A 17,475-nucleotide genomic window follows, 5' to 3' on the forward strand; every position below is an offset into this window, starting at 1 on the left:
GTTGTTAAAAGATTACGTCCGACATATGTTTGAATATCTGTGTCAATGACAAAAGTGAATGTTATTGGGCTGTTTTTACCTCGTCTTGTTAAAAGTTATGGAAAATATATTTACAAAATGGCAGTATTTGTCTTTTCCTTAAAAGTCACATTTTTGTGACTTTTTCTACACTAATTGTAGACTTTCAGCCCATTTAATTTAATGGACATCAGTGTCTCACAGTGTTGCACTACCATCAGAGAAAAGAGATACACCAAAGGATACACTCACGTTATCCATCTGATGGTAGCACTGATAGGATAGTTATTATTATTTCATTCATTCTCTTTCATTTTTTCAGGTTTAACATCAAAGTGAATCTCCAGTTAGTGACCAGCTTTATGCTAACTGGTCATTCTGTGGGAGCCAAGTATGCCCAGAATGGACAGCTGTTTGCACGCTTCAAGCTCAGTGAAACGCTCTCTGAGGTAAGCTGCAATGGGTGCAAAGGGAAAAAAATGTGAAGGTTATCATTTGTAACCCATTACAATTCTTATAAGGACCATGTTCGCGTTGCAGCACTTGTTAACAGATTTGTTACTATAAAGAAACTACTGTTGATCTCGCATACGCTTGAAGGTGTGACCTTTGTGTTATTTTTTCCTTTTCTTGCCTAAGGACACATTGGCTGGCCGCCTGGTGATGACCAAGGTGAATTCGGTCTTGGTGTTACCTTTGGGCCGCGAGGGAACCGGCGGTCAACCAGGAGTAAAAGAGCGAGTGTATGAGGCTGTGATTGAGGAGAAGACAAAGGATTACATCTTCCTAAGGATCTGCAAAGACTGCTGTATTGAGCTTGGCTTACAGCCTGATGGTGAACTCCAGGTATGGCTGAACGTGAGATGTCAGATTTAATATCATCCAGCTTGTTGTTGTTTTAACCACATTTGTAGCCCCTTTATATGCTTTATTGCATTAGCAAAGACCGCAAAGCTGATAAAGACACTCTTTCATGGAAAACCTGCGTGTGCTACTGCATTTAGTTTCTAAGAATTCAGGCTTTATTGATTGACAGTGCCTTGAAACACACATACACCACCACCACCACCACCACCATGGTCTAAACATCAGTAGATGAAGCACAGCGCAATGTTAACAGTTATCAAAGCAACCCACATCCTGTGGAAACGTAATCTTCTTATTCTTCTGCACACGCTGTTCCTGCCAGCGTGCGTGCCTGAGTTTAATTTCCTTATCTCTTCTCGGCGTGGGTACAATATCCTTCACGTACTGCCTTGAAGTTTCATCCTTTTCTAGCTCTCGTATATCTGACACCCCTCAGATTTTGTATTTATTGTGTGTTATAGCAGCTTGCCTGGTCTTTCCTTCACAATTTCCTTCTTACAGATGATATAGGAATTGTTAGGTGTACCCCACTCCTAATTTTTTTATGGCTAAAGTATGATGATCAAACCTTTTTCGGAGCCTGCATCTGCCAGCATTATAAGCAGGAGCGTTTGCTTAAGTAACGCCACACCATTAACCAGAAATGCATTCCGTCCAAAGTGAAAATTAAAAAAAACATTTTATCATCTCGAGTTGCAGCAGGCTGATTGACAGCAAAGTCTGCTCTGGCCCCTTCCAGTCGCACTATGATGGGAGTGTTGTGGCTGTTGCTGCCATATTTCCATAACCTATCCAAGCCCCGACCGCGGGGCTTAAGCAGAATTTACACCTTTTGCTTACAGAGCACTTTGTTCATTCACTTGCCGTCCTCTGGGGGGCTGCTCTGGTGGTAATCCACCCAGAGTCCAATCACTTTTCACCACGATGCTTTGACTGACATCAGTCACCACCACTCCAAAGAAAGTAAAGAACAACAGTGGCTGAGCAACACATCCAGGGTTAGGAGTACTTGATATGCATGTGAGTGAAAGTGAATAAAGTGACACCCAGGCTTTAAAAAAATAAAATAAAATCTGGTCTACACTTCATCCAAAATCTCTTTTCGTGTTCTCTCCACTGGTGTTTGGGACCTGACTCATAAAGCCTCTGACTGGCTGTCAGCTTGTGAGTCTTGTCTGCTACTGTAGGTTACTTTGTAATTAGTTTTATGTAAAAAATAAAATAAAATAAATAAGCAGTTTGGCTCAATTGTTGGAATTATAACTAGTTGGTTTAGGACCGTTCACTTTTTATGGGCTCAGCACAGATTCCTATAACATTTCTAAACTTATATCTAAATGATATTTAGTGCACATGAGAGTAAAATAAACTTGCAAAACAATCAAACCTTCAAATATAAAATGTGATCAGTGGTATTTTGGATAGAGCTTTTGGTATTGTGCACCCAAAGCCTATGTGACAACCATGCCAATGATAAAACAGACACCCTCTCTGGTCTCACTGTCAGGTGGAGCTGCAGTTCCAGCTGAACAGACTGCCACTGTGTGAGATGCACTACGCCCTGGATCGCGTCAAAGATAACGCCATCCTTTTTCCTGACATTGGCTTGGTCCCCACCATCCCATGGAGCCCCAACAGGTGTATATATAATCACGTACTTTGACGCAATGTGATTAAACATGTTTTCAGTGTATGGCAGCTGTACATGTTTGGCCCACATTGTGAAATATTTGGTCATTGGATGCAGTGAGTTCCTGGTAGCTATTTATTCTCTTTAGGACAGAAATGTCCTATGTTGTGTTCGCCTTTTAATGCTGAGCGCTTTGGCCTTTATGCAAATGAAACCCTGCAAAATCCCAGCAGAGGAATACCTAAATATCATAAAAACCAGCAGCTTCAGATGTCTCTGAAGTAGAGAAGGTGAAAGAAGAGAGCCACTAATCTTTATTGACCGGAGATAAAAATAGCCCTCCGATTTTCAAGTCTGCTACTTTATCTCAGCTCCTGTAGATGATTGATTTAGTCCTTTGTTTTAATTAACTCTGAGCTGGGATAAATTAGGGAGCGTCACTAAATGTGGACCAAGGGGTGAATTCAGTGAGATGAAAAGCTGAGTCTCTTTGTGGCAGTTGTTCTATTACAACAAGTTCTGTTCCATTAAACTGTTCTTATATTATCACAATATTTTTAGAGCATAATCACACTTTAAATGGTTCTAATTTTCTTGTTAGTTAATTATGTCCATTTAGGAGAAACTCAAGGTTCTAGTTGCACATTCTATTCTTTTCAAACCCTTGTTTTTCTACGTGTATGCAAACTTTTCTTGTCGTTAAAGAGAAAACTTGCACTTCCTCCTATCATGACAGTCCCTCTGAGGTCAGTTATAACTGAGGTCAGAATAACTCGCTGAACATTGCGAGACGGTTTTCTGGCATAAAACCGACATCCGAGCGCTTCTTTGATCAACAACTTTTCATTCCCCGCCCCGTCCTCAGGCAATGGGACGAGCAGCTGGATCCTCGACTGAATGCAAAGCAGAAAGAAGCCATTCTGGCTATCACAACGCCCATTTCCATTTCACTGCCTCCAATCCTCATCATCGGGCCCTATGGCACCGGCAAGACCTTCACCCTGGCACAGGCTGTCAAGCACATCCTCCGCCAGGACCACAGCAGGTTTGTTTACTCTTACCTGGTCAGTCAATCAGTCTTTTTGGGAGATCTACACTTGTCTTTTTTAAGAAATTAGATGCTTAGGTGGAACACGGTCTTTAAGTGCCATAAAATCAAATTTCGCACCAAAAGAGTGTGAGAATAGTGATGAGCTCACCAGTCGTGAATAAAAAAGAAATCAATCAAGTTCCACATTTTGTATTTGGTAAACAAGTTCTCCATTATAATTATGTTGAAAATCCCACAATTCCTTTTGAGGAGTAAAGTGATGTAGCGCCGGCACATCAATATTTCCCTCTTCTTTATGAGTATTTAATGAAATACCTTTGGAGTCTTCTGAGTAGAGGCCACATATGTGTTGAGGAATGCAAATATACGTAACAGGAAAAAAATACAGCCCTGTGAAAAGTATGTAACGATGTAATATTTATTGCTCATTCACTTACATAATAAATCAACTTTTCATCTTTAAAATGAATTATAGATATTTTGAAAGCCAGTACAATGGGATGTGACTCGGTGAATGCATGCTGCTGTCAGATGATATTGTTAAAGTAAATGAGCGACAGTAGCCCCTCACACAGGTTTCTCTGCTTATTTATAATGCTGGGCTCTTGGGAATCTGGAATAATTTTCAAAAAATAAAGGACACCTTAGATACTCTAAATTATGATCTTCTCCTCTGATTCCATCAGTGTCGGCTCGCTACTTCCGCTTATGCTCTGTTTTGTGTCCCTCTGCAGGGTCCTGATCTGTACCCACTCCAACAGTGCAGCTGACCTTTACATTAAGGATTATCTCCATCCTTATGTTGAAGCAGGCAATCAACATGCCAAACCTCTCAGGTAGGTCAGACTAGAGCTGAGGGTTGAGACGTAATGTTTGTGATGAAGGTTGAAACCTTTAAGCGTACAGGCTTCAGCAAACTGAATAGGAACATTCCCTTAAAAGCTTATGTATACACCAAGGAGGATGATAAAAATCTCAGACACGTTGTCGTTGTGTGTTCCTGATGTTCCTCCTTCCATCCCTCCCTCCTCCCTCTACAGGGTATACTTCAGGAACCGCTGGGTGAAGACAGTCCACCCAGTGGTCCAGCAGTACTGTCTGATCTCCAGCACACAGGTCAATTTCAAAATGCCCACAAAGGAGGACATCCTCAGGCATCGTGTGGTGGTCGTCACCCTCAGCACTTCCCAATATCTCTGTCAGCTTGACTTGGAGCCTGGTAGGTTGTTGAAAAGCTGTCTAAGAGCCATAGACTATGTCCATGCATTAAGAACAGAGATCTATAGGTTACAGCAGGTATACAAAGATATTTACAGCTACAATGTAGATTTTAAACATCTAGATGAACAAGGCCACACATATCGTATATTACAGCCCTCCAGTGTAAGAGTCCATTGCTGGGTTTAAACAATATTTTATAAACATCAAATATATTGTGTTTTCTGAAGCCCACCTGAGGAAGCCGACCTTGATTTAAGTTTTACAAACTAGTTGAAAGGTTGTGGCACAGTTGTCGTCAATGCCGGTTAATAACTGACTGTAATGTGTCAGCAGGGGCTTTGTGGGTTGCTTGGGAACACCATCTGCCTTTTTGTAAAGTACTCCCTATCATTAGTCCTTTTCCTTGTCTCCTGCCTTCCCAGTGTTTGCGGGTGATGAAAATTGCTGGAAAATGAGGCACTTGGGTGAAAAACAAATCTCCCCCTTGAAACATGCACATTTCTCCAAAAAGGCATTCCTAAACTATTGTCTTTCTTTTTATGGCCAAGATGTGGATGCTGTGGCATCATAAAGGCTTTATCTTTAATCAAACAGAATCAAACAAAAAGACACCTCCAAAAAGCACAAGGCACAAGCTTTTTTTTTAAAATTTAGAATGAAGAGACCTTTATTTTTGGTTTGTATACGCAACATGATCTGCAATGCAATTGCCATATTCATCCCATCATAAAAATTGAAACCATCTAAAATAGATGTGTGACAGAGCTGGTTTGGCCAAACCCACATAACGGTATTTGCCTGATTTCCTGCCTTTTCTTCCTTATGCAGTGACTGTAGTTGATGTTTTTCCCTCACTGATGATGATTTTGATATTACTTTTATACAGAAGGCATTGCCCTTTATTCCTTTCACCAGTATTTATTCTAAATTCAAACTCCATTGTTGGCCAGATGCTAGATAGCGGCGTCAGAAATGTAATGTCGTTGGCCCTCTGGTTTCCCAGGAGAAACACTAAGTACCACATTCCATCCTGTATGCAATTTGTGGGCCCATAACGCTCTGTTCTGGCTCCTTGAATACGCTACCCAGGGATTCATTCTTATTTCTAATGACTCATGTCCATTATTCATGTTACACATTCATACGGATGAAAAGATGCTCCTGTTTACTAGAGTTTACGTGAAAGGTCAAGAAAAGTGCTCGTTCCTCAATAATTAAAGACTTGGCTTACATTAGAGATACTGTGTTTGAACGATTTCAACCCTCTTGAAATGTGAGCAGTATTCCTTGTTGTCGTGATTAAAATGGGAGAAAACGGAAAGCACAAAGCTTCAAAAGTGTGTTACAAGCGTGCTGCTCAAACTGCACCAGAGCATCTGATATTTGTGAGAACACACGGTTCAGAGAAGACGTGGGTTTAAAGATTTATCATCGGGGCAAGGTTGGGCAGTATCGATACATTTTACAAGGCTCTTTTCAAAGGATGAAATTAAAGTGCAAATGTTGACGTACATCAGACTGCTACACCTGTTTATTTGGTCCCCTGTGCCTCTGTTTGCTAACTTATGACAGGCCCCGAGTTTATTTTGTTATTCTCAACTGTCACATTTCATATCTGCATATACTTTCCAGTGGAAATGGTATTCAGGCTTCAGAGGCTGTTTTTCTGGCGTTGTTCAGCGTCTCTCTCTCTCTCTTCCCCGGCTCCCTGCACCAACACTCATTTGCCATGCCTTTTCATCCCCTCCCCTCATACTGCCGAGCACCAGTCGAGCTTTTTAAATCAGGGTTTCCATACTGTTCAATCCCTTTCAAAGGTCCACAAAACCCTTGATTTGGCTTGTTTGAAGAGGGCAAAAAAATTGGCTCAGAATTTCTCAATAATGCCCAAATTAAGAGAGGTTTTGTAAATGCACAGTTAATGGTTATCTTTGCATCTGTCTGATAAAATTCACAGGATGAATCCTTGTGCCAGAAACAGATTGTGTGCTTTCTGGCATCCATTGATTGATTTGATTGATTGAAACGCTGAGTGATTTAACCCATTTGAAGGGCGAGTTACAAATATAAAGAAAGTAGTAAAGCAACACAATATTAAACAGCAATTATAAATATAGGCGTTGTTTTTTCATCTTTGTTTATAGCTTAAAATAGATGTGCAATATGCAACGTATTTAGTCTGGAACAAATGCTAAAATCAATCTGAAGTCACAAGAATTTTGGGTTAAATTCTGGAGAACCTGCTTCACCTCTGTGCTACACCATTTTCTAGTAATATGAGTACCAGTAAAATGAATATTAATGTCTGTCTTGGTAGGGTTGTTCACTCATATACTGTTGGATGAAGCTGCCCAGGCCATGGAGTGTGAAACCATCATGCCTTTTGCTCTGGCTAGCAAGAGCACCCGCATCGTGCTAGCCGGAGACCACATGCAGGTAAGAAAATAAGCTTAAAAGACAAAGGTTTGCTCCTCACATTAACATTTTAGTCCATTCATATCCTAAATGAACTCAAAATGATACTTGAATGCAACACTGACATATCAAAAGAACCTTTATAATAGTCACACTGCTCTGGATTAGAATCCACTCTTCTCCTTTTGAAGTACTAAAACACAACAAACCCTTTGAGGTCTGCTTTTGGAGCCCTCTTCAGCTCTGAAAAACACAAACATAAACCTCATCTCATGCGCCAATACAGGGATTGGAAACCTCATTTTTGACAGGATTATCGGCAGAGGATGAAGGAGAGTTTTTTATATTGGAGGTGCCTTTAATTAATAAATCGAAATGCTTTTCCTTGGACTGAAGATGACTAAATAGCAACAAAACACACAGCTCCATCTCCATTTTTCTGTTTGTCAGTTGCTTCGTCATCTTTTGCTTTTGTGCTTTTTACAGCACCACAGTTACCTTAAGATCTAAAAATGGTCTCAAAGGATTCATTTTTTATTTGTATAAACTCTCTTCCATCAAGTAGATGCAGATACATATGTGATGAAGACTGTTAACCTCCAATAGAGGCTTCTTTTTATTGTCTTAGAGGTGGCAGTGTACAGTAAATTTAACCCCTTTCAATGTCGGAATTAAATTAAGATTCAAACACAAAATAAACAGTTGTATTATTCATGACGCACTCCAAAAGAAAATGTTACATAAGAACACTTTGGCAACAGGCACTCATACATACTTAGTGGAAGTTTAACTGTGTGTTATAGTGGGCTAAAAAACAGCCTTCTTTATTTTATGTTGTTTATATGAGTTGAGCGGAGACCAGAAGGAGAAAGAAACAAAACCACCCCTCTTTAATTTCAAGTAATTCACGTGTGACACTTTAAAAAGTAATTAAATATGTCATGGGAGAGTTTGATTGGACTCTTAAGCATCTCTGTCCTTGTTTGTTCTAACTTTGCTTTCCTTTTCTCGCTCCATTTTTACAGCTGAGTCCGTTTGTGTACAGCGAATTTGCACGCGAGCGCAATCTGCACGTGTCTCTGCTGGACCGGCTTTATGAGCACTATCCGGCAGAATACCCCTGTCGGATTCTCTTGTGTGAGAACTACCGGTCCCACGAGGCTATCATCAAGTAGGTGTGAGCCCTCACACTGACTTGTGTCAAACCTGTGGGAGGAAAAAGGTGGAATCGTTAGATGAGATGGAGAATTAGGGGTCGGAGGATAGAGCTGGCCCATTAAAAAAAGGTTTTCCTGCAGCATTAGGCAAGATAATTAGTTATTAACTCCACTTCACAGGCTTGGCCAGTAAGAGAAAGAGCTTTTATTCCCATATTTTCCCCAGTAAAAGATTAATCATTTGTTAGAAGTCTTGGTTTGACCGATCTGGATGATTACTAATCAGTTTTGGGTCATTACCAAGCCACACATGAGCTAAAGACTCCTCAGCTGCATGTCTGTAACCCTGGAAGATGCAAGACTGTAATTAGTAGTACTGTTTGTTTTTTTTAATTTGACTTTTCTTGTTTATAATTAATTAATTTTGGACCCTTTTGCATTCATTCCTCTATAGCTACACATCAGAGTTATTTTATGATGGGAAGTTGATGGCAAGTGGGAAGCAGCCCTCTCATAAGGACTTCTATCCACTGACCTTCTTCACAGCCAGAGGAGAGGACGTGCAGGATAAGAACAGCACTGCTTACTACAACAACGCTGAGGTAAAATATATTTATGTAATATGTATACATACATACATACACATGCAGACCTGAGTGGCTGAATTATGAAGCACCTTTGAACAAATGTATGAGCCAAAGTGTTGTGGGGTGTACCACGATCTGTTGATGTAGGGGGTGTTTTGTTGTTTTTTAGACATCAATATATAAATTATAACTGACCAATTAGAATTTTTGTTAATATGCGTGCCCGTGTTTGACATCGTAAAACCATTCTTAACTACGTAGCAACAGTTTGCAATGTTAAAAACAGAAAAAGTTGAAGACGAATGGGCGACCCATGTATCACCATTTTATTTTGGTTTGAGTAGTTTAAGTAGACACATGTACTAAATCTCATTTGAAATTCAAATATGCTCTTTGAACTGTGTGGGGAGGGAGCGTTACAAACGCACAAAATGTGGAAACTCACTTTATGAAATACTGAAGGGCTTATTTATTTCAGGTCGAGTCTGACACATGCTGCAGTCACATTTTTAGTTTCTAACACATTCAGAAATCAGATTCCAATATCCAGTTAGTCACAATCTAACATTTCATTCTGTGTTGTGAGACATTTTAGGGGAACTTTTTAAAAAACCTTTTCTAAATTACTTGAAAAGATTTGGGCTTTACTTGCTTTTCACTTGTTAATGTAAACCTGCATTACTGATGTAAACAAGTAGAGAAACGTTTCCAACAGGTTGAAAATGGCTGTTGTTTGCAACTACAAAGTGTAAAAGACAGTTTTGTCTTACAAGGAAAAAGCAGAAAGGCTGTAACACGTGCTTTAGACTTGTAAACACAAGGGTCTGACTAACTGAACATGTGTCACTCGTATGTTTTATAAAGAAGAGTTGTGCGAAGACTTACAGTTGACATCCATTGAAGCCCGAGCCTGCGAATGGTCCTTTTCTATACTTGCATACTTGTGGTGTGACCATTCAGCCTTTTCTGGTATGTTCCAGACAATTAATTTGATTCTGGCCTCCAAGCAACGCCAGATTGTCTGAGATATGACGCAGCAGCTGTCTAAAAAAAAATGGTCCGCAATAATATTATCATCTGCTGAAATTAGAATGTTTCAAATGAAGAAGCTCCTTTGCTACTCACCATTAAACCCATTAATGTAGTTTTAGTCTTTAGCAAAGTTTAGTCTGCTTTCCTGGGAATGATTTTTAGGTGACGGGCGTCTCATCGGCAGATCTGAGCTGCTGCTGACGCCGTCTGTGTGACTTTCCTTCTCCATCTAAGGTTTTTGAGATCGTGGAGCGAGTGGAGGAGTTGCGCAAGAAATGGCCCGTGGCCTGGGGCAAGCTGGACGATGGCAGCATCGGAGTGGTGTCGCCATATGCCGATCAGGTGTTCCGCATCCGCGCTGAGCTACGAAAGAAACGACTACATGATGTCAGTGTGGAAAGAGTCCTTAATGTCCAAGGTGATTTGAAAATTTTAACTTCTTATAAATCAGTTTTTATGAAAGAATGTTGTTTGTTCTACATGTAAATAAGAGGTCTCATAAATGATAAACATGTAGATTGTTGACATGTTTAAAAGCCTCTGGAATCACTGGAATAATGTTACTACAACCTTGCCTATAATGGAAATAGACTTCTGTCACATATGAGAACAGAACATCAAGTTTGTTTAAAATGCCATCTGCCTTTATATGATTATGGGCTTCTCTTTCTTTCAGGCAAACAGTTTCGGGTGTTGTTCCTCAGCACTGTGCGAACGCGATACACTTGTAAGCACAAGCAAACGGCCATCAAACGTAAAGAGCAGCTTGTTGAAGACTCGACGGAGGATCTTGACTATGGATTTCTCTCCAACTACAAGCTCCTTAACACGGCCATCACCAGGGCGCAGTCCTTGGTTGCAGTTGTTGGAGACCCAATTGCGCTGTGCTCAGTCGGACGGTGCAGGTAACTCTACCTCTACGTCGATATTTCAGAAATCAGAATTATGTTCATAGAAACGTTGAACTTTCTTTTAAAAAAACACCATGAAATGTTATTGAATCTCACACAAGTTCCTATATTTTGCAACAACTTGCTGTCGTCTCTTCAGGAAATTTTGGGAGCACTTTATCTCCATCTGCCATGAAAACTCCAGCCTACATGGCATCACCTTTGAGCAGATCAAGGCTCAGCTGGAGGCTTTGGAACTCAAAAAGACCTACGTGCTGAACCCGCTGGCGCCAGAGTTCATTCCCCGTGCCCTCAGGCCCCTGCAAGGGCATCACACATCTTCGCAAGTTCTTCATGCCCACCATCATCCACATCCTCAGCATGCCCAGTCTGCCAACAACAAACAGGGTCCGCAGCAGCAGCAGCAACAGTCGCCGCCGAAGGTAAGCCGTTACCGCTTGGTTCGTGGTGATGCCACTGAAGATTTCCGAAAATACCGTCGAGTATTTATGGAAAATAGCAATAATGAAGCTCTTCAGTGCATCAGTTATCTTCTTATATGTGTGGGAGTATATGAATATGATCCATTAGATCCACCTGAGCTTTTTATGATCATGGCTTAATTTTTTTTTGACCCTGGAGAAAAAGAAATGGCAAACTAACATCGTGGATTTGACAGGCGAAAACCTTGTTCGGCTCGGGTTGAAATGTGTTTGTGCGTCCTCCCCGCGTGGCCCGAGGTAAAGGTTAACGAAATCACCACAGCTGCCGACCTGCTGCCTCCCCATCACCCACTGGGCCTAATGAGCCACAACTCCGCAGTGGCAGCAGGCTCCGGAGACACACGTGAACACACACACACCCTCTCTCTCTCTGGCTACACAGGCACTTTACAGAGCTCACAACTACACACCCCCACAGACAAAACAGGGCCAGTAATGCTGTGTCTGATATGTTGTTTTTATCAGTCTAAAAAGCATGTTGATGGCATAAAGGTCAGACCAATCCACTGTTCCTCTGTACCCGCTGCTTTCAACAGAATCATCTTTCAACTTTAGAGTCTCCTATTAAACTAGAGGAAATAAAAGCATTGCGGCTGCATACAGATCCTTAAAATCCACCTTGTTCAGCTGCCACCAATACGCCGCCCTGCGGCATTATAACTTGATTGTTTGGCAGAATTCCATTTGTGCTTTAATTCAACAGAATTGAATGTTGTGATCATGTTTGATGTGTGTGATTTCATACCTGTGGAGGGGAAAGATGCTTAGTTCGTTGCCATTGAAGGAAAATCGGTATAATTTCCTGTATTTTCTGGAGGTGTATTTCTCTGCAGCATATCTGTGGCCACTGCGGTGTCAATCTTGTGTCTTTCTTTTGTGCTCATTTAATATTGCATCTTAAAGAAATGCAGCAACAGCACCATGACAGTATCTCATACTTGAGTTTTTAAAATGCTATCAAACTCCCCGGCTGCGTGTCGGAGATGTATATTTATAGATAACCGTTTCATAATTCAAGCTCTTGCCTTTTACATGGGAAGTTCTTTTATTTGTTGGCACGCTAGTTCAAACCAAATGAAATCATTTTAAGCTTGGATGCAACCAAGATGTTAGATGGTGATTTTATAGTAAAGGTTTGCTGGCCCATGTTTGTTTTCAGTTGTATCACCTTGTTTGCTGTCAGAATTGTTCTGATTGTTCTTAATTTAACAAATATTTTCAGTAAAAGATCATTTTTACTTGGAGAATTTATCCTATGGCACATGGAGTTTGTTTTCCAACAGATAATATCATCTTTTTTAGACTTGGCAGTGGAATAAATTACAGTGACTTGAGGATATTTCTTTTTTCCATAGCCTGCAATTAAACTGGCCACCTGTCATAAGATATATGTTAACACTGCAGCCAGGAGAGACTGTGTACAACAGAACCAGATACAGAAGAAGCTCAAAGTAATATGTTTGATTAATAATGCACACAGTTGACCTAAACTCAGGCACACGTTAATGTCATGGGCCCAGCGTGCATGTAGCTCCGGTTCCACATTAACTTGTCTCTCATGTTAAGTCCTCTGGAGATTCTCTGGAGGAATATGTTAGTTATAATGGCGTATTTAAAAGAATAGAGGTTATTATTGACAGATATAGGTATCCTTAAAAAAGGATAGGCAACTATCAGGTTGTCAGGCGAACACTGCAAAGGCTGTGATGATAGACTACTATGTGTACAGTATTATGTTTCAGCATGTCTTCATGGTTGATTAATATAGGCCTTATATACAGTAACGGTCCAAATTCTCAAGAGGTCATGCTGTAACCCCTGGTGCCCAAAAGACCCCCTGGCGGTGGCGGTGGTGGTTTTGTTAATCATGCTTCTTCTGGTAAGAAACCAGGACAACAAAGGCTCCTTGCGAGTAACAAATCGATGACACGGATGTCCTGTTCATCATATTGATTCCTGCGAATAAGTTCAAATATCTTCTGTGTCGCAAACGCAAGCAAGGAGGTGTGGTTTTCATGGACATCTGTACCACAGGTGGATAATATTATGATGTTGTGTAGCTTTGTTCAGTTAGAGCCACACATGTTATCTAGCTTGGACTATACTGCAGCCGTTTTGTGTCCTGGCCCTGTGTTGATTGTTGTTATTTATTCTATATGGAATTGTTAATATTTTGATGTGTTTCCATTTACAGGGGAAACATTCAAATCACATTGAGCACCTTCCGCCCGAAGGATTTGGTGAGTTTATTTCCTGTCCCTCTTCAGATCTGTTGATTCTACACTTAAGTATGTAAGAGCTCAAACGCTGTTATGAACTGACAGGCGCTCGACTGGTCTTTGGGAATTAATAAGCCATATGTGAAATACTCGGTTCATGAATAGGACTACAGTCCTGGCTCATATTCATTCTACAACTGCAAAACAAGTCGTGCTTTATAGTGGAGATGCAAAAGTAGCCTGACATCTCTCCCCACAAGTTAATAAGGGATTTGCAACCAAGCAGCTGCATCCTGGCAAAACATCTCATGGGAGGAAACTGAAAACCATCAAAATGTCCTCCCATTCAGACATTTGCTGTAATGCTGTTTCAAATGAGCCACTTTCTCTCGTTGCAGTTCAACCCAGCCCTGCCATGTTGATGGGAAACCCTATTCGGGCTTTCACCCCACCTTTGGGTGGAACACCTGCCGGCATGGGCAAATCACCCAGTCCTGTTCAGAGGATAGATCCACACACAGGTGCCAGCACTGGCATCTTGTATGTTCCAGCCGTGTATGGTGGAAACATGGTCATGTCCATGCCTCTGCCTGTAAGTTCTCTGCTTCTGGTGATAAAATTCCACATGAAAAACAAATCACCAAAGACAAAAACCATATCATTTATCAGTGACCTAATACGTACCCATATTTATCAGGAAATGGCTTTTATTATCATTTTTCCTGCTGTCCGCAGTCCGCAGCTTTATTGCATCATAATTGTATGTTCTCGGATTAGAATTCATCTTTGTTGAACTGTGGAAACTAATGTTTCTATTTTTCAACTGGTGTGCTTCAAAAATATGGTATCAAAGTATCACATTTTTTATACTTCATTGATATGACATTGTTATAGCATTTTATCAGTTGCCATAAATATGTTTATTTGCTGTAATAGTCTATCTTATACTCTCCTTTTTTGTCAGTTGCCTTGGCCGGGGTACCAGAATCGGTTTGCTGTGGATCCTCGGATCATGAGCCATCCGGCAGCCATGGCCTACAACTTCAATCTGTTGCAGAATCGCGGCTCGCCGATCCCTTACAGTGGGGTCGCTCACCCTTCTCCTCTGGGAATGGGCCAACCCAGCCCAGACAAGGAGCTTCAGCCAGACCCCATCAGAAATGGTATGACTTGACTCACTTTGTGCATCAGCCGGCCAGCCAGGACACTGAATTATTGAAATTTGATGCAGTCGACCACCTGCACTTGTATAGTATAGCCACGTGTAAAGCAGTGAACTAGTTGGCAATTTTGCTTTTGTAGGTAAATTTGAAGGATGCCCAAAGTCGGAACAGAACCGTCTCCAAACACCAGAAAGGAAGACCTCAGACATGAAGGACAAACAGGCACGCTGTTGATTTTTGAACCACCGTACCCACATTACTAACACTGGCACTTATAGTTTTTGACTTATTGTTAATGTGTTTATCCAGGGAGACGCAGGTCAAAGCCGAAGTTTAGACTCGCAGTCGGAGGGTGTCGTTGGATTTCCCAACGCGCTTCTTCACCGAAAAGACCCCTCAGCGGTTCAAAGACAACTCAACTACCACCTCGCACCTCCCAATCCTTCCTTTCCACCACATTTGGGCAGTGGGAGAGCGTTTCCTCCACTGTATCCAGTCTCTAGGCTTCCCTATCGCGTCACCCAGCCTCAACATCCAGGAATGCCTCAGCAGAGTCAACAACAACAACAACAGCAGCAGCAGCTTAGCCCTGTTTACACTGGTGCCAGCCAGAATGCTTCTTTCTTCAGTGGCCCTATACCACCTCACAGAGGGGTCCAGTCACCAACTCTGGATGGGACAGAGTCTGCAGGGGTGGAGGAACTCAGTAACTCCATTCGGACTCCAATGGGTCAAGCAGGGAGTCTGTCACAGCATAACAGGGTCAATAGCTTTGGAGAAGATGGACAGGATGGAAGCTTGGGAGATAATCTGGGTGAGTAGAATTGTTCTTATTTCTCATTCCTAGGCAGAATAATTGTGTTTCTAGATTGGAAACTGGAATTTGTCGAGCACATATGCCATATTTATTAAAGAAAGAAGCCTCAGAAGCTTGGTGTTGGGTTCGATGCCCAAGTTCTTCAGTAATTTGTCTTTGTGCATCCATGACAAAGCTCTTCACTGCTCCAGCTCGTAACATGACATATTTAATGCAGAAGCTTCAAATTTTAAAACCTGCTCAGAATCTTCCCACTTCACAGAAGCGTATGAACGCCTAAGATCAAGAGTGCTTTACTGTTGTTTAGCCAACACAGCAGCCAGGTAGGAGTCAGTATTCCTGCCTACAAGCTGGCAGAAGCTAAATTGATAAATTCATCGGCATCCAAGGGACAGTAACATCACAGTTCCACCCATTGAAACCAGACCAATTACCAATTTGGCCCAGCATCAGCAGGTATTTGCACAAAGTAGCTAATGAATGTAAATAACCTACTTCTGTTGTTAGCGGCAGCCTCTCTTGTTATTTATCTAAGCCAGTAGTAAGTGATGATTATGATCCGGTGAGATCCAACCACACAGGATGACTCAGTCACTCACACATCAGCTGCTGGCATCCTGGAAACCTCCAGCTCAGCTTTTATGTCCTCACCCCAGTAAGATGCAGGTGCTTATTCACCCTGGAACACACAAACTCCGCTTTCTGGATAATTTAAGTAGCGCCAAAGGTGGTTATGACAAAGCCTTGCTGTTTTTGTGCCTCTAGAGCCTGTTGGGTCATGGAAACGGTTAAGCAAGTTTCATGGTTGCCTTTCCAGATCTGCAGGGTCCCTTGGCTCTCGAAGCCCTGAGCCAGCAGCAGGCCGCCAGGCTTGGCCAGTGGGGGGAAATGTCTGGAACATTCCTCCAAGACAACATTGCGTTTCCTCTGCCCCAACAACTGGCCCACCTCGCCCAGCCCGGCATGGTTCGTTTTCCTCATCAGCTCCTGCGGGCTAATAGCTGGGGCCTCGGGGCCAGTATGGATGATGAAGCTATCGTTTCCGCCTCAGCCGGGCCTCCGTTCACAAGGTTCGTTTGACTCAACAGTGTCCTCTGCACAGATTATAGGATGCTTTTGTATTGCTTCGTGTTAACGCGAGACGAGAGGGAGGACAGTTCAAGATTGATAAGCAATTTGTTTGAGTTGTTGTGTCTTTTTGGAGTTATCGTCTAAAAGGAGTTTTTATTGAGCAGGTATCCAGGACTCTTGAGAGAAATGCCCCAACACGAGCAACCTGAACACAGAGAGGCAGCGGAAATGCAGCCCCCGCCCCAGTCTCGTCTCCTGCAGTACCGCCAGTCACAGCTGCATCCCTCGGTGGACCCCTCATCTTCCTTACCCGCCACTCCTAATCACGCTGGGCCCTTTCCCTCAGGATCCTTCTCCCACGACAGCGGCCGAGACGTCCTGAACAGCAACCATTTCAACAACCCGGTTCTACGGCACACAGGAAACCACCTTTATAATACTGGTAGCTACCCACATCAACCATCAGCCCACTCTTCCAGCCCCCCTCCCTCACAGGTCAAATACCTTCTACAAGAGGCCCGGTGGACTCAAGGCGGAGCCCCATCGGTGAGCCCACCGCAGCAGAATCACCTGCTGGGGAACCAGAGTCACGGCCTTCCTTACGGACTTCCCATGGTGGCTCAGCCGAGCAGGCAGGAGCAAGTGCACCTGATGCAGCTTCACCATCAGCACCAGCAGCAGCAGCAACAACAACAACAACAACAACAACAACAGCAGCAGCAGCAACAGCAGCTGAATCAAGCTTCGGATGAGGAGTCCTACCACCCACTGTCCCCTAGAACATCAGCAGCCACGGCCCTCCACAGTGTAGACGAGGTACGCCTTTATTATCCT

General features: G+C 42.3%; 1 protein-coding gene across 1 annotated transcript in view; it reads left to right on the forward strand.

Moving 5' to 3' along the window:
- Positions 1-17,475, forward strand: part of helz (helicase with zinc finger) — a 30,384-nt gene that overhangs the window by 8,585 nt on the left and 4,324 nt on the right. Inside the window, exons 13-31 of the mRNA XM_057036657.1 lie at positions 341-467; positions 658-864; positions 2,393-2,523; positions 3,381-3,560; positions 4,301-4,402; positions 4,607-4,785; positions 7,105-7,223; positions 8,228-8,373; positions 8,814-8,961; positions 10,213-10,396; positions 10,655-10,883; positions 11,029-11,311; positions 13,566-13,611; positions 13,989-14,182; positions 14,555-14,753; positions 14,893-14,975; positions 15,063-15,567; positions 16,388-16,640; positions 16,806-17,457. Of these exons, the coding sequence (XP_056892637.1) occupies positions 341-467; positions 658-864; positions 2,393-2,523; positions 3,381-3,560; positions 4,301-4,402; positions 4,607-4,785; positions 7,105-7,223; positions 8,228-8,373; positions 8,814-8,961; positions 10,213-10,396; positions 10,655-10,883; positions 11,029-11,311; positions 13,566-13,611; positions 13,989-14,182; positions 14,555-14,753; positions 14,893-14,975; positions 15,063-15,567; positions 16,388-16,640; positions 16,806-17,457 (3,967 nt within the window). The remainder of the gene's footprint in view (positions 1-340; positions 468-657; positions 865-2,392; positions 2,524-3,380; positions 3,561-4,300; positions 4,403-4,606; positions 4,786-7,104; positions 7,224-8,227; positions 8,374-8,813; positions 8,962-10,212; positions 10,397-10,654; positions 10,884-11,028; positions 11,312-13,565; positions 13,612-13,988; positions 14,183-14,554; positions 14,754-14,892; positions 14,976-15,062; positions 15,568-16,387; positions 16,641-16,805; positions 17,458-17,475) is intronic.

Source organism: Takifugu flavidus, chromosome 6, assembly GCF_003711565.1.
Source record: "Takifugu flavidus isolate HTHZ2018 chromosome 6, ASM371156v2, whole genome shotgun sequence".
Taxonomy (NCBI): domain Eukaryota; kingdom Metazoa; phylum Chordata; class Actinopteri; order Tetraodontiformes; family Tetraodontidae; genus Takifugu; species Takifugu flavidus.